Source organism: Blennius ocellaris, assembly GCF_963422515.1.
Source record: "Blennius ocellaris genome assembly, chromosome: 9".
Lineage (NCBI taxonomy): Eukaryota > Metazoa > Chordata > Actinopteri > Blenniiformes > Blenniidae > Blennius > Blennius ocellaris.
This window is the reverse complement of record NC_137658.1, coordinates 23,000,511-23,026,713: the sequence shown is the minus strand read 5'-3', so window position 1 is coordinate 23,026,713 and position 26,203 is coordinate 23,000,511. Positions and strand designations below refer to the sequence as shown.

The window sequence follows — 26,203 nt, the reverse complement described above, 5'->3', positions numbered from 1 at the left end:
ATCATCTTATGCACTATGAACAGAAGAGTTCTTAGAATATATAGCCCCCCCCCACCCCCCAACCCCCAAATTAGCTGTCGCAACTCATGTTTCACCAAGCTTTAAAAAAAAAAAAAAAGTTTTATGCCTTCCCAAAATGTCCCAAATTTAGTCAAATCCCTCCAAGAGCCTCCGAGTTCTGTTGTTTAATCTCATCATGTACAGTGTTTTCCTAATGTAATCCTGGGTCTGCCTATGTTTGATGAAGCCTGTCTGGTCTTCATGTCGTCGTCCTGGCAAAATTGATTCTCGTCTTTTTGAGATTATGGAGGTGAAGAGTTTATAATCAATGTTTAGGACACTCATGGGCCTGTAATTTCCACATTCTAATTTGTCCTTCCTCTCCTTGGGAATGATGGAAATGATCTCCTCCCTCCATGAGGGGAACATTTTCCTTTCTTTTATCACCCAATTCAATGTTTTTTAATAGTATTGGCTATATATTAACCGTCAATCCTGCATTGTCTTGTACCACCGTGAGGTGAAGCCATCTGCCCCTGGGGTCTTACCCCCTTTTAGTTTACTAATAGACAATTGGAGTTCTTCTTTGGTTATTTCAGAAATGAGTTTTTCATTTTGTTCGTTTGTGACTTCTGGCAGGTCCGGTGAGGAAACAAAGGCATCGATCTGTTCCGAGTCATTTAGCAGTGGTTGGGAGTGAAGAAGTTTATAATCAATTTCATAACATTGTTGGATTTTTTTTTCCTGGACTAGTTTAAATTTCTCTTGACGCAGGGTTTCTTATTTTGTGAATAGTCCCATCTGCTTGCTGTTTTCTTAACTTGTAGGATAAGAGTTTCAGTGATTTCCTCCCCGTCTCATAATATTGCTGCTCTGTGAAAAAGAGCTTCTTTTTGGACGTCTTGTGTATCAAGTTTATCACGTTCTTTTTTCAGTTTCATAGTTTTGAATTTGATATCATTTGTTTAGAGTTGTTGGATGTTCTTTTTGAAGTGTCTTTAGATTTCCGATCCATGCATCTGTGCTTCTGCCGAAATGAGTCCACATATGTCTCTGTTCTGGCTGCTCTGCTCGCTGGCTGCAAAATGTGAAATGGATTTCCTGCATGGAGGCGGGTCTCAATGAGACGTGAAGTAATGAGTCAGGAAATCCTTTCCACAGTTTGCCGTCAGCTTAGCATGCTACGGGAGTAGCGCTATCCATGCTGTCCGACTTTTCACGACATGTCGCTGTCTGGACATATTTTACGCTCAAAACACCACAAAGTATCGACGTGAATGTTTGTAAAGGCGTTGTACAGCGAGGCGGACGCCCTGCCGCCAGACGTCACCGTTTTATAACGCCAGCTCGCCGAGGAGAACAGCTCCTTCCTCCGCGGTAGCAGGCGATTCACACCTCCGTGAAGCTGCATCCTCCTCCACGCTAAACTCCCTGAAAATAGTCCCAATTATTTGTGCTGCATTAGAGCTGTAAAAATTGTAGTTGTTGCTGCGTTGCTAAATAATTTCTCCAGGAATTAATAAAGTGATTCTGAGGTTTTAAAGATAGAACTAGTTTCTTATGAGATGGTTAAAATCCCGACAACAGTTTTCTGACGATATCCTATAAAATGTGATTTCTTCACAAAAAAAGAGACAATTCTTCTTGCTTACCGGGACGTACATCTATGGATGGACACACAGTTTCTCATGGGGGTGCCTCTTACCTTGTCCCATTCATACCTCAGATTTACTTAAATCTTCTTCTCCTTTCTGTTTTAGCTGCATCTGTCACTTCCTCTTTTCTCCATTCTTTAGCTTTCCCCAGTCTTCTTCCTCCTCTGCTTCACCTCCTTCCAGCTAAAACATATTTATTTACATATTTGTGAGCCTGAGAGGTTTTGAAGGATATATATTTTTGCGATGTTAACACTTGAATATCATCCAATTTTACCCCAGATTGATACAGCAAATGCTTTCTGTCTCTTCTCTCTTTGCATTTTCTGCATTATATGCATTGCTGGTATTTTGTTCCCTTTGTCCTTCTTTTTAGCCCCCTGATCTAATTTCTCAGCTCCATCTCTTTGGAAAAAAAACATTAAAAACAATCTGACCAGTTAAATTTCCTTTGCTCCCGCTACTTCCGCCTGTATCTGCACTGTTTTGAAGCGCCTCTGCTTTCTCCAAGACGTTTCTTAAAAATCAGATTTCTGTCTTCTTGACCTTGTTGGGACAAAGTCGGTGTATTGTAGTCATCACGTGCCGCTTCATGTGGACTTTTAGTGACACGGACAGCTTCGTTTCTATGCACGGAGGCGGTTGGAAACTTGATTTTTCTTTTAAAAAAGGAAAAGAAATATAACCACATCTGCAGATGTTGTCAAATCTGAAACCCATCCGCGGAGTTATGGACAGTTTTATACAGCGCAAAGGGGGAACTCGCTGGGAAGGAGTTTGTGCAGCAAGTGGACTCTGCCTGTGGAGGCGCACACACACACACACACACACACACACACACACACACACACACACACACACACACACACACACACACACACACACACACACACACACACACACACACACACACACACACACACACACACACACACACACACACACACGTGTGCAGGATTTTCATGCACTATAAAAGATAGATTGGTGAGAATTGCTGAAAATAAGCCCAGATTCCTGCACATTTCATCCATTCAAACCTCTGAGCACCTCATGCACCCCTCCACTGCCGCCTGTGTGACTTTCGTTTTGGTTTTTTTGGGATAGTGTAAATGCTCCATACTGTAAAATTACCCGTCGTCAAACGTTCATAATAATAGTGTAGACGATATATACCGTACACCTTTATTTTTAAATTATAATTCATCCATTTGTTGTTATCCAGAGTTCCCTCCACGCCTTGTTGTTCGCGAATGTGAATTTGCTATGCATACCCATTTTGTACTCCTATCCGACCTTATCCAAGATATTAACACTGTAATGCCCTATTCGCACAAAACTAGTATTAACTCGGGACTAAAGGTAATTTGTGAATTACCCCTCCACCTCTCCTCCACTCCTTGTTTCTTGCAGTGCCTTCACATGGGATAATGACACTTTGTATTCTACTGGAATTTACTGACATTACAGCCATACAGATGTGATGTCACGTCATGGCCAGTGCTTTAAGTGCTAAAAAATAAGTGCCGGTACTCCCCTTGGTGACACGCCGCCAATCTCTCATACAAATATGGGACAAAAACACGATATTGAGCGTGCACAGACATTTTGTACAGCAGGTGGTCAGTGCATAATAAAGGCACCTTGAGCAGCGTGTGGCTCCACTGGCTGCTTTATTATAGTAGTGTGAGATTAAACAAAAACTAAATAAAGCACAAGTACATGTTGTCATTGCAAATTTATTTAGTTATTGGCAGACCTTGAGTAATTCCCAAAAATAATGGGAAGGGAAAGCATGAGAGGGAGAAAGAGAGAGAGATGAGTGGATGTCTCTACACACCATCCTGGATAAGTTCATATATACTTTTATTGACCCTGTGGGGATTTTCCTTTTTTTACCAGCCTGTACATCATTGCATGTATTATGTGTAATTTAAGTGTAATTGTGAAAAAAAAGCTACAGTGAGTCCATTTGAAAATTGACACAGAGGAACCTGGGGTCATGTAGAACAAGAATGTGGTGCAGTTTACTGAAAACTATTAGAGTTTTATTAGGAAGTTTTTAAAATTCTGCCTTGACAGCAATATTTCAATTCAGTGTGATTTTAGTGTGTGATTGTGAAAATGATACTGCAGTGGATCCACTAGAAAAGTGACCTTGAGGAACCTGGGGTCATGTTGGAATGGACAGGACAGGATCAGGCTGCAGTTTGATCAAAACTATTTCATTTGAGTTTTTAGGAAATGTTCTGCCTGTACAGTAATATAACGTATCGCGTGATTTAAGTGTGTCATTGTGAAAATTGTTGACGTGGTCGATGATCACGTCAATATGGGCCACAGACAGTACAGTGTGCACTATATTTAATAAATAAAACCGAGAGGGGAAGAGGGAAAGTGAATTACTGCAAAAAATACACAAACACTGAGGGTTTTTATCTCTGATCATGAAGTATTTGCTGATTGTGAGGAGAGATTTTCCTCTGAGGACGATGGGTCACTCCCCACCAACAGCGGCTGGTCATCAGGCACAATACACTGGGCTATCTTCTCTGCTATACTCACCGCCTTTTTGCCGTCCCGTGGGAGTTTGTCACACTTTCGCAAATGTTTGGGCCAGCGGGGGTTGTTTGAGGGAGCCAGAGGTTTGTTGTTTCTTCACACCTTGTTGTTGTTGTTGTTGTGATCACGTGGGCTGTGCATGCTGGATCAGAGACGTTCTATTGGCTGGATCTGGGTGCTCGTCTTCACTGGCATTTGTGGCGACGGCACCGACGTCAAGGTGCATCACCGCCACCTACTTTGTCGGTGTGTGAACCGGAGTCACCTATGGACTGAAGTGCTGGAGTGGAAAATGGCCGCCTTATCAGAGCGCTTATATTGGAGATTTTAGATGCCGTCCGATAAAATGCCATACTCGTTTTTTTGGCCGTTATCGGACCGATATCAATATCGCTGCACGTCATCCTTCTCAATAGCCCCCGGAATTTCCCTCTTCTTCGTGGTCTCATTTTGCTGTTTCTGCCAACGGTCCACAGGCCTGTTGTGTACGAGCCTGCTCCTATTTAATGCTGTCAATGATTTCCACCACAGCTTCCATAATTTAACCCGGAAAAGCATTTCCTTTATTATCACAGTACGTTGGTGTTCTGCGAAATATGGTCGGTCATTTTTTTGTGGTTGAATTTTTACTTTACAAATTAAACAAATGGCGCATTCGCAGGAGATTAAGATCGCAGACTTTGCAATTAATACAAATTACCATTGGTCCTTCTGTAATGCTAATTCCATGCAAATAGGACTTATGCTGTGCTGTCCAATATCAAATCTTAATGGCTGGGCATTGATGAGCCAGGAGGAAAAAACACCATCCTAAGGGGCCCACAATGAGAGCTGCCACAGCAGGGAACTGCCACAGGGACCCCGGCCCAGCCGATCAGGTGCCCACACAACGGTCAGCGGACCACGGTGCAGAACAGTCCTCCAGGACAACACCCTCCACAGGCACACCAGACACAGCTCCCGATGTGGAGCACTCCCATGAGGAGAGACACTGTAAGGAAATAAATAAGAACTTCTAAGATAAATCAATAAAATAAAATAAATTGCAATGCAAATTGCAACTACAATGTTGGTTGCATCAGAAAAATAAAAAGCAAGTTAAAACTCAGCTAATCAAAATCTAAATTAAAGGATGGGTCTTGAGCTTCCTTTTAAAATCAACAGTCTCTGAGGCCCTCCGGCAGGCTGTTCCTCAAATATGGGCTTCAGTGACAGAACAAGGCCTCACCACTGGTCCTGGTCCTGGTCCTGGTCCTGGTCCTGGTCCTGACACTGGGAGCCCTCAACAGGCCGGGGCCAGAGGACCTCAGGGGCCGCGAAGGCTCAGATTGTAAAAGCAGTTCGGAAAGATAAGAAAGCTCAAGACCAATAAGGCGTTTCAAAAATGAATAATAAAACTTTAAAATCAATCCAGAAATGCACGGGGAGCCAATGCAGTGATTTTAGGACAGGTGTGATTCATTTCTCTCTCCTGGTCCTCATCAGCAGTCGTGCAGCTGAATTCTGGAGCAGCTGAAGGATGCTAATACTTTTCTTTTTCTAAAGACCAGAACGCAGCACATTACAATAATCTAAGAGACTGGAGATTAAAGCATGCATCAGCACCTCCGTGCTGGCCACAGGGAGATGCTGTACATGTGCCTCAGATTTTACATGTGTGAGAAGGGCCCGCGGAACCTTCCCTACCAATCTCAAGGACTAGATGACAAAGTCTGGGGCCACGGTGTGTGAAAATAAAGTGTCTTTAAGTTCAAAAAAGTTTAGCAAAATGGCTGACTTCATGCTGGGTCTAGAGTTATGGGTGTCACTGACACAGAATCTTGTCCAGCTCTGCTCAGGCTCACATCCTAATTACAGTCATTATGGCATTTTACAAAAATGTTGGTTTTGTTGTAAAATAGGGTTTCGGCACTATAAGAACCTCTGGCACACATCCTACGCTGGTTTTGTCCTTAATGGGATTTCTACATATTACTTTTTCTTTTGTACTTTAAGTAGTTCTGAAACGTGTAGTTTCACACTTGTACTTGAGTAAAAAACTTGAGTTGATACTTAAACTTCTACAAAAGTATTTTTAAGATCCAGTACCGATACATTGATTGTGAATGGGTCTGTTGTGAACTGTCCTGACCTGTGAAGACATGTGAAATCCCTCGCGTGTCACAGAGGTGTATTGTGTGTGTCCTTCACAACGTGTGCTTCCTGTCTGTCCACAGGTGATGTGTCTCCCATCAGTATGTCCCCTATCAGCCAGTCACAGTTCATTCCCCTGGGAGAGGTTTTGCTGTTGGCTATCTCTGCTATGAACTCCGCCCACAAACCTGTCACTCAGGAAGCTCTGACTGAACACTTGCAGACATGTTTTCCAGGTAAGTTTTAGAAACTCTGAACTTCATTTATTTATTATCATCATGTATACATCTTATATACAGGTGTATATATGTATTTATATTGTATACATCTTTATATTGGTTCAGTTATGTTGTTTTAAATAACTATCACATATTTGGTGTTTGGTTCCTTCAATATCAACTGGGCCTACAATTTGAAATGTTTTTTTGTTTTTTTAACCGATTCATTGAGTAATCGAAAAAATAATCGCGCGATCGTGAGTTGCAGCCCAACTGCCCTTTACTGTCTGCAGAAATGACTCCACAAGTGTTTCCCTGCCACTGCTCTGCTGGCTGGCTGCAAAATGTGGAATGGATTTCCTGAACGGAGGCGAGTCTCAATGAGACGCAGAGTAATGAGTCAGGAAGTCCATTCCACAGTTTGCAGCCAGCTGGCAGGCGAGCATAGCAGCACTGTGGCTATCCAACTTTTCATGACGACTTGTCCACTGTCTGGATATATTTTACACTCAACACAACCGCAAAGCAACAACAACGTGCAACGTGTGCAAAACCGTTGTACGACGAGACGGCCTCTCTGCAGCCGTGCATCACCGTTTAGAATGCCAGCTCGCTGAGGGGAACGGCGCTGCCAGCAGCATTAAAACAATGGAAAACTTGCTCTTTCACTTAGTCAGCAGGAAATTCAGACCTCTGTGAAACTGCCCCCTACTCCAGGCATGTTCAGGCCACTGGTGTTAGCTGCTAGCAGGCTGGGCTTCTAGTCTGGACTAGAAAATGAGTCTGGACTAGTCGGGTACAGTGTTCTTGCCAGTGCATTTCAGCGTAACGGGCCGCTACACTGTCCCTTGTGAAGTGACACTGTGATTAGGGCCGTTACGCCGGCTGTCCAGCTTGATGGTGGTTACGTACACAGTTTTATGGGGGCCCTTGTTAACTTCCGCATCAGGGTTGACTGTAGTGTCTGTTTACGCACTGCCGTACGCTCCCAACACACACTCCAGCTCGCTGCTTAAGGTATCGACTATATTTTAGTCTTGTATTTCATCTCGGCTTGCAACTGTTTGAGCCCGGCAGCTTGTTAGCATGTAGCATGTAGCATGTAGCACGTAGCACGTGTCAGAGTTACGTGATGTTCCCGAAGGCACCGCTCAGGGCCGTCAGCTCCTGCCGTTAAAACCTGCAATAAAACCAACATCACAGTTGGGACACAAACCTTCTCTTTTATGACCGAAACAGTTCAACGAAATGTATTTCTGAAAACATTTGTCAGCAGCCAACCTTTCTTCTTGTACTTTGGAGAGTATTCAGGGTCCTTTAGTTTGTCCCTTTATTTGCGGCGGTCTGTTTTTTCAGTCTAGTCTGCTTGGCAGGAGCAATGAAGTGTCAGAGGCTTTAACCGATCAGAACTCGCGAAATACCAAACTGATCTTCACCTGCTTTTCTCTCCTTCAAACTTCATACAATGAAGTTCTGATACTGGACACATGCTTTGGTGTATTTTGATGTTCGTAGTGGAATGAAACAGTAATAGAATGTTGTGATTTGTGATCTATGATAGGTAAACTATAAAACACAACTCCTATTTTGATGCATAAATGTTGATAATAAACCTTGTTTCGGTCGATTCTACAGGTTGTCAGTGTTTCTCAGTCAAGAGTGACGCTGGGCGTCCATTGCTCACCCCCTCCGGACAAAGGGGGGCGACCACGTTTGTCTTGTGAGAACAAAGGGATCATGTGGTCTGGACCAGCCTTTCAGAGGATGTTGTGGAAGGGTTTGAAGTAGGGGGTGGATTGGTGGAGCCGGTAACCGTGTGAGAAATGAAGGATTGTGTTTATTGTCGATGAATCTTGGTCTCCAGATAGGTGCACAAATGTGTGTGTAGTTTTTCTGCCATTGCGTCATCCTGGCATGTTTTAAATGCTGCCATGATGTAACTGACAGTAATACCAGCAGACTGATGGAGATGATGAGAGATGATTTGAACCCCCCCCCCAAAAAAAGTTACAAAAATAAACGACAAAGAGGGAAAAAGAAATCCTGGAAGGACTGAAACCGAATATCCAATAGATTTATTTTGGCATGTTTTGATGCTATATGTGTAGAATTGAAGAGCTAAAGTGTTGCAGGCAGCCAATAAAAAAACCGCGGCTGCCTGTAGAGGAACCACGGTGGTTGACTGTTTCCTGCTCCTTACCACAGACCGTGGTGTTGGAATTTATGTTTATTCATTAGCATTGAATTACTATAAGTAATAGATTACTGGAAGTAATAAATCACCAGGAGCAATTTATGAAAAATTTCGATGAATTAAAGTAAACTGTCATTTACTCCAACAATTTCTAAAGCAATGAATTACTTTAAAGTAAAAAATTTTTTTACAAAAATATGAATTTGAATAAGAGGGGACCACCGGAGAATCCGGAAATACCTAGTTACCAAACTATTCGTCTCATTTGAAAAGTATGTATTTAAGTTAACAAATGATTCAAAATACTTTATTTATCCCCAAGGGACAATTTTAAAACAGCCCACACTGAGTAGTTATGTAAGAACAGACATAAGAACTTAAAAACCACATTATAAAAAAGTGCACATAAACCACATAAATATTCATGTAGCTCCCACGTCTTTATAAGAAAATCATTTTTTCAACAGTCAGACCAGACAATAATATCATTCTTATGGTTGAGCCAGACGGCCCGCATAAAAAAAAAACGACTCTACAACGACCCAAAAAGCTGGCTGGTCTTGCACTACCTAACTTCATGCAATACTATTGGGAACTGGCTGGACAAAGACGCTGACTCGGGTCCCTCATGGGCTTAAATAGAACGGCGATCCTCAAGGTTCTCTCTTCAATCTCTCCTCGCCTCTCGCCTCCCTATTAAGATTCACAACATGTCACAGAACCCTATTGTTTAACAACTCATTGAAAGTCTGGCTGCAGTTCTGTAAACATTATGGCTTAAATAATCCTTCTCCTTTAGCCCCGATTGTTAAAAACCATGTCTTTCTGCCGTCCTATCAAATCCTGCATTTGAAATCTGGTGTAGTGAGGGCCTGCTACACAACAATGGTCTTTATAGAGATCACATATTTACTGAATTTACGGAGCTTGCAACCAGGCCTGACCTATCCCACTCTCACTACTTTCATTTTCCTTCAAATCAGGCACTTTGTCCACCCTCACCACCCACAAATCTACCAAAGCTCCAGCGACGGTTGTAACAGATGTAACCAGTCACCCGCCAACCACACACACACACACACACACACACACACACACACACACACACACACACACACACACACACACACACACACACACACACACACACACACACACACACACACACACACACACACACACACACACACACACACACACACACACACACACACACACACACACACACACACACACGTGTTCTGGTCTTGTCCAAGTCTCACTAACTTCTAGCAGCAGATTTTTGACACTCTTGCTGCAGTGCTTGAGCTGGAACTTTCCCCTGAACCCTGCACTGTTCAGATCGCCTTCAACGACAACTAATGTACCTGGGAAGAAACGCTGCAACATCGACTTTTCAACATTACTGACCCGACGCCTGGTCAGTCTTTAATGAAACCTGGCAACCCTTTATGAAACATCTGTCCAACACTACTATCCACCCAGGAACTACCTAGATGCCACCCCCACCCCCCTATTGTCTCTATATTATCAATATGATTATTTTCCTGTCCAATTTTGTTTTATTTGTTTTGTTTTTATTTTTTTTAATTCTGATACCAACCTGTATTAGAATGAATTACCCTTTTAATTCTCAAGCCTGTCCGCCCACACCTTCTTTTTGTTTTCCTTCTGTTGTAAAAAAAAAAACGCTAATAAAGAAATAAAAGAGAGAGAGAGAGAGAGAGTGGAGCCGTGATGGTTTGATGAGCCGGGCAGCAGCGACAGGTGGAGCGTGTGGTCAGGTTGTGGTGGGTTGACCTGCACTCTCCGGTGTGGAGGACGAACAGGAAAGGGGAGAGAGAGCGCAGCCCTGTGGTGGGGTCAGCAAAGTGGGCCAACAGCAGCCTGGCTGTTGCGTTGGGGGGGGGGGGTTTCCAGGTGTTTGAGTGTGGTGTCAGTGATAAACGCTGGAGGATCCTCCACCCTTCTTCCTGCTCCATATGCAAACTGAGAACCTGCTGCCGTGGTGACGTGATGTTTAACAAGCCTCTTCAAGGCTTTCATCACCAGAGATGTTAGGGCAACAGGCCTGACGTTGTTTGGCACCCTCACAGTATTTTTATTACATTTTTTTGGGGTGGGGGGGGTGTAATGGGAATTACAGTTGAGTGCTTCCACAGCTGTGGGACTGGGGAGGAAGCAACAGAGTTGTGGAAGAGGAGCTGGAATCCTCCACCCAGCTGTCCAGGTCCCGGTGTTGTGTTGACTTCAGTCCTCCTCCATCCTCTCAACCACACCTTCAAGCTAATGTTGAGTACAGGACCGCTGCTGTTTAAGGAGGGGGTCGTTTCCAGCTGGATGCTCTTGTCTGCTTCAAATCTAGTGAAAAAGAGACTTGAGGTGATCAGGCAGTGACGCTGGACTGCTGCCCTCCTCCTGGAGGACTTTGGTTTTTACATGTGTAAGTTGTATTCAGAGCTGCCGTGTTTCTGAGGCCCTGCCAGGCTGAGTTTTTTGTTCACCGTTGTCTCTGTACTTGATCGGACTGAACGATTTTGGAAAATAATCTCTTTGCGATGTTTTTCCTCAATATTGCGGTTTAAAATGCGATTATTTTTTTCCAAGGTCCTCTTCTCATATATTTTTCAACAAACACAAGCAATAAATCAATCTGTCTTATAATAAACAATATTAGATTTATTATACATAAATTGTGCTTTCTTATAGACTTTATCTTATGTTAAGATAAAGTCAAATGAAGCATGTTTTAAAATGAAAGACAGTTTATTTATCTCCTACTTCAATTACAGTCAAATTAGTGCCAAACAAGTGTGGTGTAAACACAAGTATATAAGTCAGTGATAAAGAACATAAACTAAAGTGCAGTTTACAACAATAATGCAAACAAATCTGTCGAACATGTGGCCTGCACTTCTTAAACACTGTCTGAACTTAACTAAACAGTCTATAAATAAATAAAGTATACATATATAAAATAATAAAGCTTACTGATCTTCAGTCACATCACACATACTAAAGTGCAGGAAAAGTAACATTAAGTATCTGCTGTCACCAATTGGACATTTGTTTAGGTAAATCAAAGAACACAAAATAAACAAGTGCATGTTTTCACTCAGTAACAGCAAAGTGCAAAATGAGTATGGCGCCTTCAGCCAGAGAGATTCTTCTGTATAGTTCTCAGTAGCTCAGAGACTTTTTTTTTGCAAGGAAAACCAGCATGTCAACTTGTGCTGGTTTTAAAGACGAGTGACGGGTCACTCTATTCCCTTCAGCACTAAAACGACGCTCTGAAGGAGTACAGAGATACTTGTGGGCCATCTTACACCGTCGTGGAAAGTTGATCTTGTGCACCTTCCACCAGGCCACAATTATTCATGAAATTAGATTATAAATAAATAAATAGTTTTTTTTGTGATATCATAATCCTTACTTACTTATCCGATTACTAACCTGGTTATACGTTCGCCTTGCGGATTCCAGCATGGTGGTCTGGAGTCGGGTCTTAATGGTAGCAATGTTGCCCGGGGCGACATACTGGGGTTTGAACCTGGGGTCCAGGAAGGATGCAACCAGTGGTGTCGTCTACGTGACACGCAGGTTATACGCCGTTTCACCTACTAGAAAGAGTCCAGAAGTTCCGTACACCCAATGAAAAATGCACAAAGATGCGTATCAGCATGGTTGTGACGGAGCCACTCAGTCAGTATTGAGGCAGCGGCACACACACCCTCACACACACTTCAAACCCCTCACACATTACAATGACACGTTGGGAACCTCCCTAATGGGGCCCCACTACTACCCTGCATCAACGTGGAGTGCTGGTTATCAAACACACTGGAAAAAATGAAGCGGAAGAAAAAAACGATTCTCAAAAATGGAAGACGTCGACGTCCTCTACAGTTTCCAGGTCCTCTACAGTTTCCTGTTTTCAAAGAAAAGTATGCAACAGGTGATAGAGTGGCACTTGGAAGCGAGCAAGTTGATGATTTAGAGTTGGAGATTGTTGGAGAGGTGATGAAGCCCCTGATGTGAATCAAGTGTGCCGCCTCACCTCTCCGCCCATAAAGGAGGAGCTGCTCAGAGACACAGATGCTGGAAGAGGCTTTGTGTCTGTGAGTTTTTGAATTTTCGTTAATTTAAATAAAAAGTTGAGTCCTGGACATTTCTGACTCCGTGAGTCTGTGGGGGAACCACGGCGGCGGCGGGCACTACTGCCACAGAGATCAATTCTGCTGCCGCCACTTTCCCTCCTGACCACGCCTCCACCTGCCCAAATGACATTTCAAACTACATTTACAGTGAGGACCTTCTGGAGTTCATGTGGCAGGACAGGCTCACAGGACCAGACCCATTTCCACAGAGATGTTCAGGGGTCCTTCGATATGGGAGACATTGTGGCTGCATTTGCAGAAGCCCACAAGCAGCAGTTTTAGGAAAAAGAATTGCACCACAAGTGGACTTTAGCTTTAAGACCAAGGTGTCACAGTTCTTACTTTCCACTTCAATTCCTTGATGGGTTTTTTTTTGCTTGGTTGCATTTTTATCATATTTATTATGTTGCACGTTTCAGTTGTGTTTGTTTTTCTGGCATTTATGTATTGTGTGTAAAGTTTGCATTCAAGTTTCGATGGTAACGTTATTTATTATTTGTTTTATAAGTTAATTATTCAAGTATTTCTCTAATGACCCATTGTCCTGGACATTATTCATCATCATTCTGGAGCCGGGAGGCCCCATGGTTCTTCTTGCCTCGGGCCCCCAGGGGGTCTAGAAACGCCCCTGACGGTCTTTAACAGCTGGACTTTAATTAACCACTGAGCAGCCAGTGACAAGGCAAGACAAATATGTTTCAAATAAAGAACAATGAATGAATGAATAAATAAATAAATAACAATATACTTCTACAAATAAAGTTTCAGCAATCAAATGCAAAAAAAAACCTTTTAAACCACAGCAATAAACTTAAACACTTCAAGGAGGGGGCCATTGATGCAGATCATCATTAAATTACAGACATTGGACAACAACAGTGTAGATCTCTGGTCAGTACATGCATTGGTCATCGGACTGAAACCCCTTCTGCATTCAGCAGTGCTGCATAGGATGGTCTGCATGCTTCTTATGAGTGGTTTGAGGCTTTCAAGCTCTTTGTCCGGGTGCTCCAGGAAATGTGTCATGCCATGAACAGCTCGCTCTTCACACCGACCGGACCGCCGGCACAGTCGTTTCGCCCGTGAGTCACCATACCAAACGCAAGGCCTTGACGGCCAGGTGTTGGTGTCCAGAACGCTGAGATCACGAAGCATTTCGCCTTCAAACGCGAGGCGCCTCTCCCATGTCGTTGATGAGACTTCGGAGGAATTGCTCTGCATTGATTGGCGTGAGCTTTTGCGTTTGAATCCCGGGAAACTGATCCGAAATGTCCCAAAGCCTTGTGCTCGTGAAGCCTCTTCACTTTCCTCTCCTGGAGAGTCTCTGAATGACGCCAGGACTCGGGACGGTGCGCCTCAGAAACGTCGTCGGCTTTCTAAAGTGTGACTGAATGAGCCCGGAGTTGCTGACACAGGAGTTCAGACAGTACATCACACATGAGTCCCCGGTCACACAGAAAATTCTTTGCTTTGCATACGACGTGCCAGGCACTTTGTCTCTCTTTGCTGTTTCGTGTTTGGTCTCCTGCAGTATTTTCAAAGTGATTTGAATAACCTCCACAATGTACCGATTCTCAGGCACTTTCCATAATGCATCTCACTGGTTCTCCTCCAGAAACAAATAAGAACCGCCACGATCCATATGGCAGGTCAACTTCTTCTTTATTTGTCCCCAAAAACAGTCCCAGTGCTCAATATTTACAGTGAAAAAAATATATATTTATAGTCAGAGAAGGAAAAAAAAAACCCCACAACCTGATCTCAGCTCTGCATTCAGCTGACCGGTTCAAGAACTGTTGCTTCCACATGCAGCTCCAGAGAACGTCTCCCTTCATGCAGCTTCCCCCCCTGCGTTTAAGAGGTAAACCCCTCCCATTGGTGTGGTTGGATTTAAATCAACCGATCATCAAGAAATTAAAAATAAATATTCACATCCTCTTGGAAAGGATGACTGATTTTTCTAACAAGATAAACAAACGCATTTTTCAAAGCAAATCAGAAAATAATCCAACTCAGAAACGTCAGTTGATAATTAATCAAAATAACTCATGATCACAGGATCTGCAGCCCTGCGCTCCAGCGCTACATAATCATGGAGTTAACCCCGCCCCCGTCTCACCTGTCCACTGCTCCGAGGCGTCGTGTGGATGTTTGCGCAGGTGAAACACGGAGCAGTCAGGTGTGCAGCCCTGGACGACTGTTTACAGTTGAGGAAGAGAGAGATTAAGTGATTGAATGACTTGATGTGTGTGTGTGTGTGTGTGTGTGTGTGTGTGTGTGTGTGTGTGTGTGTGTGTGTGTGTGTGTGTGTGTGTGTGTGTGTGTGTGTGTGTGTGTGTGTGTGTGTGTGTGTGTGTGTGTGTGTGTGTGTGTGTTACTGACTGAGTGGCTCCATCACCACCATGCTGATACGCATCATATTCGTGAAGCTCAGTGGCTGCAGCTTCAGTGACCAGTCTTGCAAGTGTTTCTTGCTCTTCCTCTTCAGAACAGAAAACGTGGTGCTTTAAAACGTGGGTCCAGTGCCGAAGCCAGGTTGAGGTCGATCCTTTCCTCATCAGACGGGTACCTTTTCAAAAGGTCTTCGTGAAGGGCCTCTGTCATCTCGCTACCAGACGGAGAATCTCAGAGGGTTTCACTTGTAGCGTGTAGCGGGGCTGTGAAGGACAGCGCTGGACCCTCCTCATCGGCCAGGTTCAGGGTGTGTGCGTAGCCACCCGATGTGGAGGAAGCCGACCAACTGTGCAGCAACAGCCATGTTAGCTCCATTGTCGGTGACTAAAGCAACGTCTTTGTCCATTAAATTCCACTCGGTTGCGGCATTTCGAAGCAGCTCCGCTATATTTGTCCCTGTGTGGGATTCGTGCATGGCTCCGGTCTGGAGAACGTGGGAGGATAATGACCAATCATCAGTGATGTAACGGGCCGTGGTGGTGATGAAGGGTTCAGTGGCATGGGAGGGCCGTGCGTCGCAGGTACGAGCCCTGCTCAGCTTTCCTTTCTAGCACCGCCTCGTTGTAGATTTGAGAAATTGCTGTCCCCGCTAAAAAAAACGTTCCGTGACCATATTACGTACCGCGGCTCCAAATCTTCCCATGTTCCTGAAGTCTGTATTTTCCACCATGCTATATGGTCGGAGGTCTTTGCAGATAAAAAGTTGGGATACGTCTTGGTTTCTCTACACCGCTTTGGAGTTTAATCACCATCATCCCTTCGAGGCTCCATTGGGCTGCTGCCGTCCACCTTGCTTCTTGCCCGAGTTTCACGTCCGGATGGTGACGGACGAGATGAGCGGCGATGTTACTTGTGTTTCCACAATAAGCTACATGTCCAGAGCAGGGTCTACGCACAACCATGGTCATATCCAACTCTAGTGTGTGTGTGTTCGTATTAGTTCAGTTATTTTTAGCTTTTAAGTAACCGTAAGATATTTGGTGTTTGGTTCGTTCAATATCAACTGGTCCTGCAATTTGTCCTTGTGACCCGTCTGTCCGAAGAGAGGACCCATGTCTTCAGGGGACACTGGCCCTTGGATTTTAGGGCGTCCCTCCATCAGAGGTCTTACTGTATATCTATGCAGTGACTTGATGTGACCACCGGGCGGCAGTGCAAAGTGAGATTAGCACTGACCCATGTGGCCAGGAGAGGCGTGGAGTTCGCCTTTTCTGGAATGCTGATATGACTGGGCCTCTGCAGCTGCTCCTTTTGGCCTGCAGAGAGCGCAGGCACAGATTTTTCGAGTTCCACGGTCAAAAAAGAGGAACAGCTGCACTGTGTGCTGAGGCTCGTGAGAGGAAGAAAAAAGAGAGAGAGAGAGGTTCGGGCTGCAGATGCAGCAGGAGTCTCAGACTGCACACAGAAGAAGTGCGGGCTCAGGTCTGCATGCATAGGAGCTCGCTGGGTTGCTGCAGCGTGCTCCATGGAACCAAAGTATGAAGAAAGTAAAGAAAAAGAAAAGTACTTTCCACCACTTTCTCACATGTACAGCAAGTTGAAATCCCAGTTCCTGCCCATGTGTTGAACATCCTTCAGATATGTTTAGTTCATTTTAAAGATGCGTTTCTTGTTTGTTTTTAATCAGCTATTCCCCAGCTCTTTTTATATGTACTATTAAGGTTAAAAGCAATATTTGCATTGTTATCTTTGTCTATATGTGAAAAGTGTTTTGTGGTTCCCAGTGTGTTTTTTTTCAGAAGGAAACTGGTCCAAATGCCTCTTTAAGTGTTGATGGTGACCAACGCCTGCTCTAAAGCCTCTCTGTAGAGGCTCCCCACTGAACGACTGGTCAAAATGATGTCTTTAAGACATAATGTCCATACCTCCAGAAAATGTGTTCAGGGAAACCAGAATGTGTTTCCTGGACATTGCATGGATGTCTTGTCTGGTCACATGAATGCCCAAACGAGATCGCTGGATGATGTGACGCAATGAAAACACGAATCCAAAAATTGTCACCACTCCTGGAATTGAATCCTCTATAATGACAGGAAAGACTCCTGTCCACCAGACCCAACATCACACTCTGGAGTACGTTGATTCTTACAATAATTTTGCAAGCATGTCATTTATATTTTAGGCAGGAGTGTGCTGTTGATTGGAGTATTGTTTGTCATTATAGAGGTTTGGACTCAATTCCAGGTGTTGTCCATTTTTTTTTCTTTTCTTCATTGCATCACGTCATCCAGAGGTCTTGTTTGGACGTTCATATGCCATCCAGACCGGATATCCAAGCAATGTCTATGAAAGACATGAATTCTGGCTTCCCTGAAGACGTCTTCTGAAAGGATAGAAATGACATCTTTCAAACGTGATTTGGACCACTCTATGCTCAGTGGCTCTACAGTCCCTCTGTGATGATGAAAAAGCTGTGATGAAATTGCTGAATAGGTGCAAACCAGTAAATCTGTCTGTGTGGTCAAAACAAGTCAAATGGCTTGAGGAGGTGAAAACAATTAGCATCACAAAGGTAAAACTACTAAAATGGCTTTAAACATCTGATACAGATGAAATCACACATCTTGTTATTCGATTTAGCTCATCAGTTTCAAGTTCTACGCAAGCTTGACTTTGTTCTTGTCTTTATCTGGTATCAGTGAATAATTCACAATGTTAAGCGGCAAGGTTCGCTTTTCATTTCAAGTGACGAAATACAATCTTTTAATTGATCATTTGTATATGTCATACAGTCAACATAGAAAACTGAGATTTCTTTCTCTATTATAAAGTATCCCTTTGGGCTTTTGTGATTTTCACTAAGTTTTTTCTCCTCTGCTTTTGCCCAGGCGTCCCGACACCAACGGAGGAAGTTCTGCACCACACACTAAGCATGCTGGTCCGTGAACGGAAGATCTATCCAACGCCAGACGGATATTTTATTGTAACTCCTCAGACTTATTTTATCACTCCAAGCCTAATCCGGACTAGCTCCAAGTGGTACCACTTAGACGAACATTCATCCGACCGACACCAACACCAAAACCAACAGCCACATCAGCAGACTGAGTGCACGTCTCCTCCCTCCGGCACCATCACACCATCCACTTCTGGGGGAGTGCGAGATCGAACACATCTAAAATCCAGTCAGAACCACTCAGGGGGAGGCGGGGATTCTTTTTTCAACAGCAGCTACCGTGGAGACAACCCCCCGAGTCACCACACCACTTTGCAGCGCCGGTCCCCCAAAGACCACTGGGAGGTTTACTCGTTGCCCCACTCTCCACAAACTCTTCCCCAGACAGCTGGAGCCAACGTAGAAAAGAGTCGGAGCGCCCTCGGGTTCTCGTTCAAGACGGACACTCTCACCAAGCACAGAGGAGGAGGAGGGAGCGGAGGGAGCGGGGAAATAGAGAAACAAGCAGGAGGTACGAGTACGGGGAGTCGAAAATTTGGCTTGAAGTTGTTCCGTTTGAGCTTTAAAAAAGATAAGACCAAGCAACTGGCAACCTTCTCTGCACAGTTCCCCCCGGAAGAATGGCCACTGCGTGACGAGGAGATGCCCAGCCAGTTGCCACGCCACATAGAAATGGAGATCATCCGCAGAATCAACCCTGACCTCACTGTAGAAAATCTTGCTCGGCACACCGCGGTCATGAAGCGCCTCGAAGAAGAACGAGCCCAGAGAAGCAAAGCATCATCAGCCAATCAGAGCTCCAGGAGCAGAAGAAGCGGCGGCCGACACAGAAAGCAGTCTCAGAACAAACTCAGTCGCTCACACAGCAAGACGAGGGCAACGCGTGAGCACTCGGACGGTTCCCACCTGGAACTGGCCGATCGAGACTACAGAGGCTACTCGTCCTCACTGGCTCGATCGCCAAGGGAACAGGCGCTGGCCGTGGAGCGGCAAAGAGCCCGGCTTCACCTGGCGCACAGCAACCCCAACATCTTGGACGCTTCTCATCTGCCCGTAACACCAGAGTGGGACGTATCTGGAGAGCTTGCAAAGAGACGTACAGAAATGCCTTTTCCCGAGCCAAGCCACGGCTCGTCAGCGTATCATTCCAAAGTCCACCGCTCACACTCCCACACACAAGAAAGGAAGTCCAGAAATGAACGAAGCGATAAAGCCAAGGAGCGTTCAAGATCCATGGACAATTCTAAGGGACCACTTGGAGCTGGGCTGATCGGACCACCTGACTACTATGATGAGCGGAGCCGTTATTACACTGATGATGGCACCCTGAGAGCTAATCAAAGCACATCTCACTACTCGCGTGCCGCGCCCCCCTCGTCCAAGGTGCCTGTGGATCCTCTGGGGTTGGATGGTGGCAGGAACTTAGAGAAGAGTAAGAGCAGGGACAGTCTGCCAGCATACTCGCCCAAACCACTGCCTGCCTCCATGCCTCCGGACGATTACTTCCAGTGCTCCGGGTCTTCTGAAGCACTTCTCACAGCGGGTAACCTGCTAGGAACTTTGGGCAAAAACAGCCATGATGGAGTTAAGACGAGCAGCTCTGACAGACAAACAGAGAGACAGACAAGTCATCCTCCAGAGAGTAAAGAGGATTTGTCAAAGGTGGGACCAAAGGGTGGGAGTCTGCCTCCAATACCTCTCTCTCTTCCTGACCCTCCCATTGCTAATGGCAGACCTTCCTTCAGTGCCACCTCTGTTCAAGACAAGCGTAAAGAGATCTTCAGTAAAGACACGCTCTTCAAACCTCCTCCCAGCCTCCCATTGCCTGGCTATGGCTCCCTGAGACAAGCCAACCCCCTCACCACCTCCACGCTCTCATCATCCTGCGACGCTCTCGATTCCCAAGAAGCCTTCGATGCTCCCAAGCCTCTGGTGGCAACCTCCTCTGCTCCCCAACAGGGGATTGACTCCACATCCACTCCCGCAGAGGCGTCTTTCGATTACTACAATGTCTCTGACGACGACGAACTGGACGAGGGTGGTGCTAAAAGTCGAGGGGAGGACGAGACCCCCGGAGGAGGAGCGTCTGGGATTGCGGGAGGTGGAGCAGGAACAATGCAGTGGCTTTTGGAGAGGGAGAAGGAGAGGGATCTACAGAGGAGGTTTGAGAGAACCCTCACGTTTCCTGGTGCTAAAGAGAACCTTCCAGAGCCCAGTCAAAACCAGCAGTCTGCCCACTCTGCCAGACTGGACAGTATGGACTCCAGCTCTGTTACAGTCGACAGTGGATTCAACTCCCCACGGTGAGAAAGCGCTCCCACAACATGCACATACTTACACGTACTCTATTAGTCCTCGCAAAGTCCTGACTTTATCACACATTTAAAACCATACTGTGTGGTTTCTGCTTTCCACTGTTTGATGTCCTCTCTGATCACAGACCAGCTAAAAACCATCCCTACCAGTGGCATGCACAAGTTTTGATACCTCTTTAACTTCTCCACATTTTGTCACAATACAACCACTGATGTAATTGTATTTTATTGCAATTTTATATGAGAAACCAACACATGCTGCATAATTGCAAGGCAAATTTATTTATAGAGCACCATCCAAACATAGGTAATTCACAGTGCTTTACAGAGAAATTAAAGAAATACAGAAAAACTTTGCTAAGACGTAAATGTTTTAATAAAAGAAATACATAAAAGCTTTAAAAGAAAGGAAAGCGTAAACGTTTTAAAAACAGCATAAAAAGTAGAATAAATAAGGTGAGAGATTTATTAAGATTAATTACATAAGGTAAGTAAAGGTACATACATAAGGTTTTGTTTATTCAAAAGTCAAAGCTCATAATAGTGTTTTAAGTCCGGATTTAAAAGAAGTGAGAGTGTCAGCAGTCTTCAGGTGTTCAGGAAGTTTGTTCCACAGGTGAGGAGGTCGGAACTAAAAGCTGCTTCACCTTGTTTCTTCTGACTGTAGTGTGCTCCACCCTCTTTTGTGGTGGTGAGGACGCGTCTGACGGATGTTTTACTGAGGCCTGTAAACACACCGTTACAATAATCCAACCTACTGAAACTAAAAGCATGAACGCGTTTCTCACAATCTTGTTGGTCAGAAATCCTTTGATTCTTCATTATTGTTCGGATGGTAGGAAGCTGATTTTCTTATTGTCTTGGCTGTTGAATTTCAATCTGTGGAGTTGGGGGGGAAAAAACAGACATGGTTTTCACATTTTTCTTTATAGATAAACAATCAGAAAAATGTAAATTTTGTTGATGATCAAGTTCCTCAACTGTTTCTACTGTCATAGTAAGAAGCATTATTTTTATTACACTAATGCACCACAGTCTCCCATCATGGAGAATCCTGCGGCTTTAAGACCATTTTTATATGACAATATATTCAAGTTCTTATGCACATGTGCAAGCAGAGGCACGATAACAACAGCGTTTCCTCCAGAGTGACTCATGACTAACAGTCCATGGGACTTTGTAGTTTTCTAGTTGAGTCACCCGAAATAGCAATCCAACCTGGTCGTGTGTTGGGAATGTAAATACTCCACCAGGCCCACACAAAGGAAATGGAAATTGCATCATTAGGTGATTAGAAAGTTTGTAATATTTTGCAATATCTTCTTGCAACTATAGAAGTCATTATTCTTCATTGTTCCCTGTGTTCAACTGCGCTGAACCTACACAAAAACAGTGGAACTTGTCTTCGGAAGGTCTGTCAAAAGTAAGAGAGAAGTTACCACAGTCCACCACGACTGACCTTTAATGTCAATGTCCCAATTCCAAATGTTGCACTATAGCTGCATATGAACAACACTACTCAATGATCTGCCACATTCAGTCAGGTTTATTTAACATTTCATTTCTTGTCATTAAGACAGGCTGTATATATTAGCCATCCAGGGAAATGTCAACGCTTGCAGAGAAAATACAACACCGAAAACGATCGTCTAGCCAACGTGTGGTGGAAAGTTGAACGCTTGGGGCAAAATATGACACTAAGTAGACACGTGCTCACTGGTATCTCTCCTGTAACGTATGTGATGACATTGTGATGAGAAGGCTTCACTTTTGATTTCTCACTTCCAGCCTTTAAACCCACAATATACACACACTGTCCTGGCTGAACACACAAACCATCACACATTGAAAACAGAGGATCAACCATTCCAGTCATGCTTAGAAAAGTAAACGTGACATACGACATATGCTAAAGCACAGCTAAAGTTACGTGGGGGACCTGAGCTGAAATGAGACGGTCGGGAGACAGGTTAGCTTTTACCCTGCTGATGATGTGTTGCAACAACACGTCATATCAGCCTGCCTGACCGCAGTGAGACACCCCGTTGTGAAGTTCTAACCTTCTCTTCATTTAACTTTCTGGATAGAACTGATTTCGGCGTGCAGGCTCATCGGTTCAGCTGACCGGACGCAAAGGAATAGTCAAAAAGTCCAACTGCTGCTTTGACCGGTTCATTGATGTGTTTCTGATGAGAACAAACTCCAGAGTGGTGGAAATCACACTGTTTGTGCCTTAAACCGAGATATTGATCGTCAAGATTAATTGGATCAGATCTGACTGGAATGAAGTCACTGCTAAACTGATTCAATTCACCTGCTAGCACACAAATTCATCTGCATTTAGTGTCCAGTGGGTGCTCATTTCCACCCCCGCTGTGTACGCGTGTGTGTGTGTGTGTGTCGTCTGTGTGCGTTACCAATACGTTGTTGCTTTACACCTTGTGTGTCTTCCTCTGCAGAACGAGGGAGAGTTTAGCATCCAACACGTCATCTATCGTGGAGAGCAACCGCAGACAGAACCTCGCCCTGAGCCCTGGACATCTCGGTATCACCTCTGGAAACGGCCCTCCTTTCTCCTTCCGGGCCATTCCAGAACCTGCTAGTAGTCAGACAGAAAAGCTCCAGAAGCCCAGCGCCTGCCTTGCATCTATCACCAGCGTGTAGGTTTTGGAAGTGAGCACTCAGAGCAGAGGTCCGACCCCCCCACCCAACCCCCACCCACCCTCTCCCCCCCCAAAACCCCAATGATTGTCACATGACTGAATGAGTGGAGCCGTGACGGCTCCAAGCACCGTCTCTCACACAGACCATCCCTGAGCCACTGGGCCACAACAAGCCACTCTGCAACTGGTCATTTACACTCCTGCTCCTCCTGCTGCTCCTTCTTCTGTGGTGTTGTTTGAGGTACGGGCTTCTCCTGTGTGTGTGTGTGTGTGTGTGTGTGTGTGTGTGTGTGTGTGTGTGTGTGTGTGTGTGTGTGTGTGTGTGTGTGTGTGTGTGTGTGTGTGTGTGTGTGTGTGTGTGTGTGTGTGTGTGTGTGTGTGTGTGTGTGTGTGTGTGTGTGTGTGTCTCTTTGGGGTTTTTTGGAGGTCTCTGGGGGTCTCTGAGGTCTCTCAGGTATGTGGGGTCTCTGGGGGCGTCCGAGGTCTCTGGGGTGAAGTTCACAGTCAGCGTATCACCAGAAGGGGACTGAACCTGTGTGGGAGAGACAGCTGTAGGTGGTCGGCGTCGCCCTGTGGGGTGGACCTGTCCATCCAGATCAGAACCGTCGGGTCCCGACCGGTTTACTCGCAGTTTGGGCCACACCAGTGAAAGCTTTTCGATTTCACTCACCCTGACAGTATGAATCTGATGCTTAACCATCTGACCTGCTCTGGGGTCTGCTGCCACCTGCTGGTCAGTCCTGGCTCTTACTGTCCTTTTCGTACTGAAACACTGTGACCCCTCCTGGTCAAACTAGGAAAAGCAGCTCAAACCTCAAATGAAAACATGCAACCTTAGTCCCCGTCCATACAAGCCAAAAAACATTTTTATTTGTTTCTCCCCGTCATTGCAAAAGGTCTTTTCTGTCCACAAGTCACTATGAACATAGATCAAAATGATGAAGTCGACCGCCAGCCACAGACGTACACCCACAACACAGAAGAAGACACGGAGAGCACAACAACATAGAAGAAGAAAAATAGAAAAGCAGAAAATATTCCTGCTCCTCCTAGTATTGAAGAAATCTAACGTATCACTTTATTAAATCGACTAGCATTAGTAGCTTCTGGAGCGTGTCGTCTGACATGTTTGGTGTCCAGTGACCAGAGTGGGGACATTTTCAGGCTCCTAGTGGCGTGTTGACGTTCCCCTCTTTGGTCCGGGTGGCAGTTCTCTTCAGGGAAGAAACCCTCTCGTTTTTCCATCTTTTTCTTTCTGCATCGAATTCTTTTGATTTGCCTGGTTAGCTTTGTTTGTTCACTGCCCAGAATGCATTGCGCACTGTGTCACGTCCTCTTGCCCGCCCACAAGAAAGATAGTGTATAAAGGAAGCGAGGCAGAGGTTTTCAAGGGGAATGTGAACACGTCCGAAGATCCCCATCACACACCTAAACTCTGGTCCACTTGAAAACAAAGGTCCCGGTTCACTTGCAAACTAACTGAGGTTTGGTTTATGGCCAATGTGAATGCGTCAGGGACGATCTGCAGTCCTTCCAGCTGGACGGAGAGGACGTGATGTAGAGCGCAGCATGTTTTGGGTCTTGAACAAACAAAGCTAATAGCAGGGGTCCAAAGAAGCAAAAGGAAAAGGTTGGGAAATATCTTGACATGTGAAATAGTGAGGAAGGCGCTCATTGACATCTGGTCTGAAGACTGACTATTGCGGGAGCTTGTGGCGACCCAGTAATAACCACTAGCCGACACCAGCTGGAGGGGTGGGGGTTCTGAACCGAGTGGCTGACTGTCCTGGTGAAAGCACCACCAAGGCCCAAACATGCATACAGGCATTGCACGTCCGCAGGTCGACCCAACTTTGAGCATGGACCACGAATGCGTACATGATCGCGTCCATGCTACACTTCTGACTTCACTTTTGTGCACTTTCTGTAACGTGACGTATTGATTCTGAAAATGGACGGTATGTTTGGGCCTTCAGTCTGCACGACGAGGCAGCTACAATTTAAGATCGTGATGATTTGGTACAAAGTGCTCTAACCCAGCATTTTCCAGATGTATTTTTTCTTTCTGCACTAAAACTTCGTAGAAGTCATGATGCTGCTTTCCTCTTTGTCACCCCCTGATTTACAGAGTTAAAACTCCTCCGTGTTGATCTCAAGCTAAAGAAACAACTCTTCAGACACGTTCATACCAGAAAACAGAGTGAAACTCTTTCTTTGGCTTGTTGTCACGATTGTTTCTTTCTGGAAAAACCCCTTTGTAACGTAATGAATGAGAGAGACAGAGATAGATAGAGAGAGAGAGAGAGAGAGTGAGTGTGGATTACACCGACAGTGTTGTTCTCCTTATCATCCTGGAAAGAAGGACCTCATATCCAGTTGAGACCTGGACCCTGTGTGGGTCCTCAGGCTTGAGTGGGATTGTTCTCTGTCCTGTGGTTCTGTTGATCATCATCATCATCTCTGTACTGTCCACCCCCCCCCCCCCAGCAGCAGGAGGCAGTCCTCACTCAGCTCACTACTGATCTGAACCACTTCACCTCTGGTAGCAGGGTTTGAACTCCAGCACCCTGAGCCCCTTGTATCAAACGTTTGCACTGCTTCTCCGCCCCCGTCAGGCCCGGCAGCCTCGCGCCGGCTCCTCGCTCCCGTCTCCCCTTCATGGCTTTTCTACACTGACGGTCCATGAAATGTCTTCCCTGGACATTGGCAGTGGTTTTTAGAAGTGGAGGTTCAACAATAACAAGTGTTTCTAATGGTGAATACCTGTAAATGATCTTTATCTGTCATGCCTAGTCAAATAATTTAAACAATAAAATCAGTGATTTTCTAAAATCTCTATAATATCTGAAAAGTCCCTTTGATGTGTCGTATTAGTGTTGCAGTTGTTGTAGTGTATGTGATTCCCCATGGGGATTGTGTTATACTTTTTAAGATAATAAAATAATGTTTGGTTACACCA

General features: G+C 45.0%; 1 protein-coding gene across 2 annotated transcripts in view; it reads left to right on the top strand.

Annotated features, from left to right (window-relative positions):
• Positions 1 to 26,203, top strand: part of LOC308134242 (storkhead-box protein 2-like) — a 45,881-nt gene extending 19,678 nt beyond the window's left edge. For both annotated transcript variants that reach the window (XM_080501897.1, XM_080501898.1), the window contains exons 2-4: positions 6,431 to 6,583; positions 18,199 to 20,569; positions 23,041 to 26,203. In XM_080501897.1, coding sequence (XP_080358023.1) covers positions 6,431 to 6,583; positions 18,199 to 20,569; positions 23,041 to 23,245 — 2,729 coding nt within the window. In that variant the 3' untranslated portion in view covers positions 23,246 to 26,203. The remainder of the gene's footprint in view (positions 1 to 6,430; positions 6,584 to 18,198; positions 20,570 to 23,040) is intronic.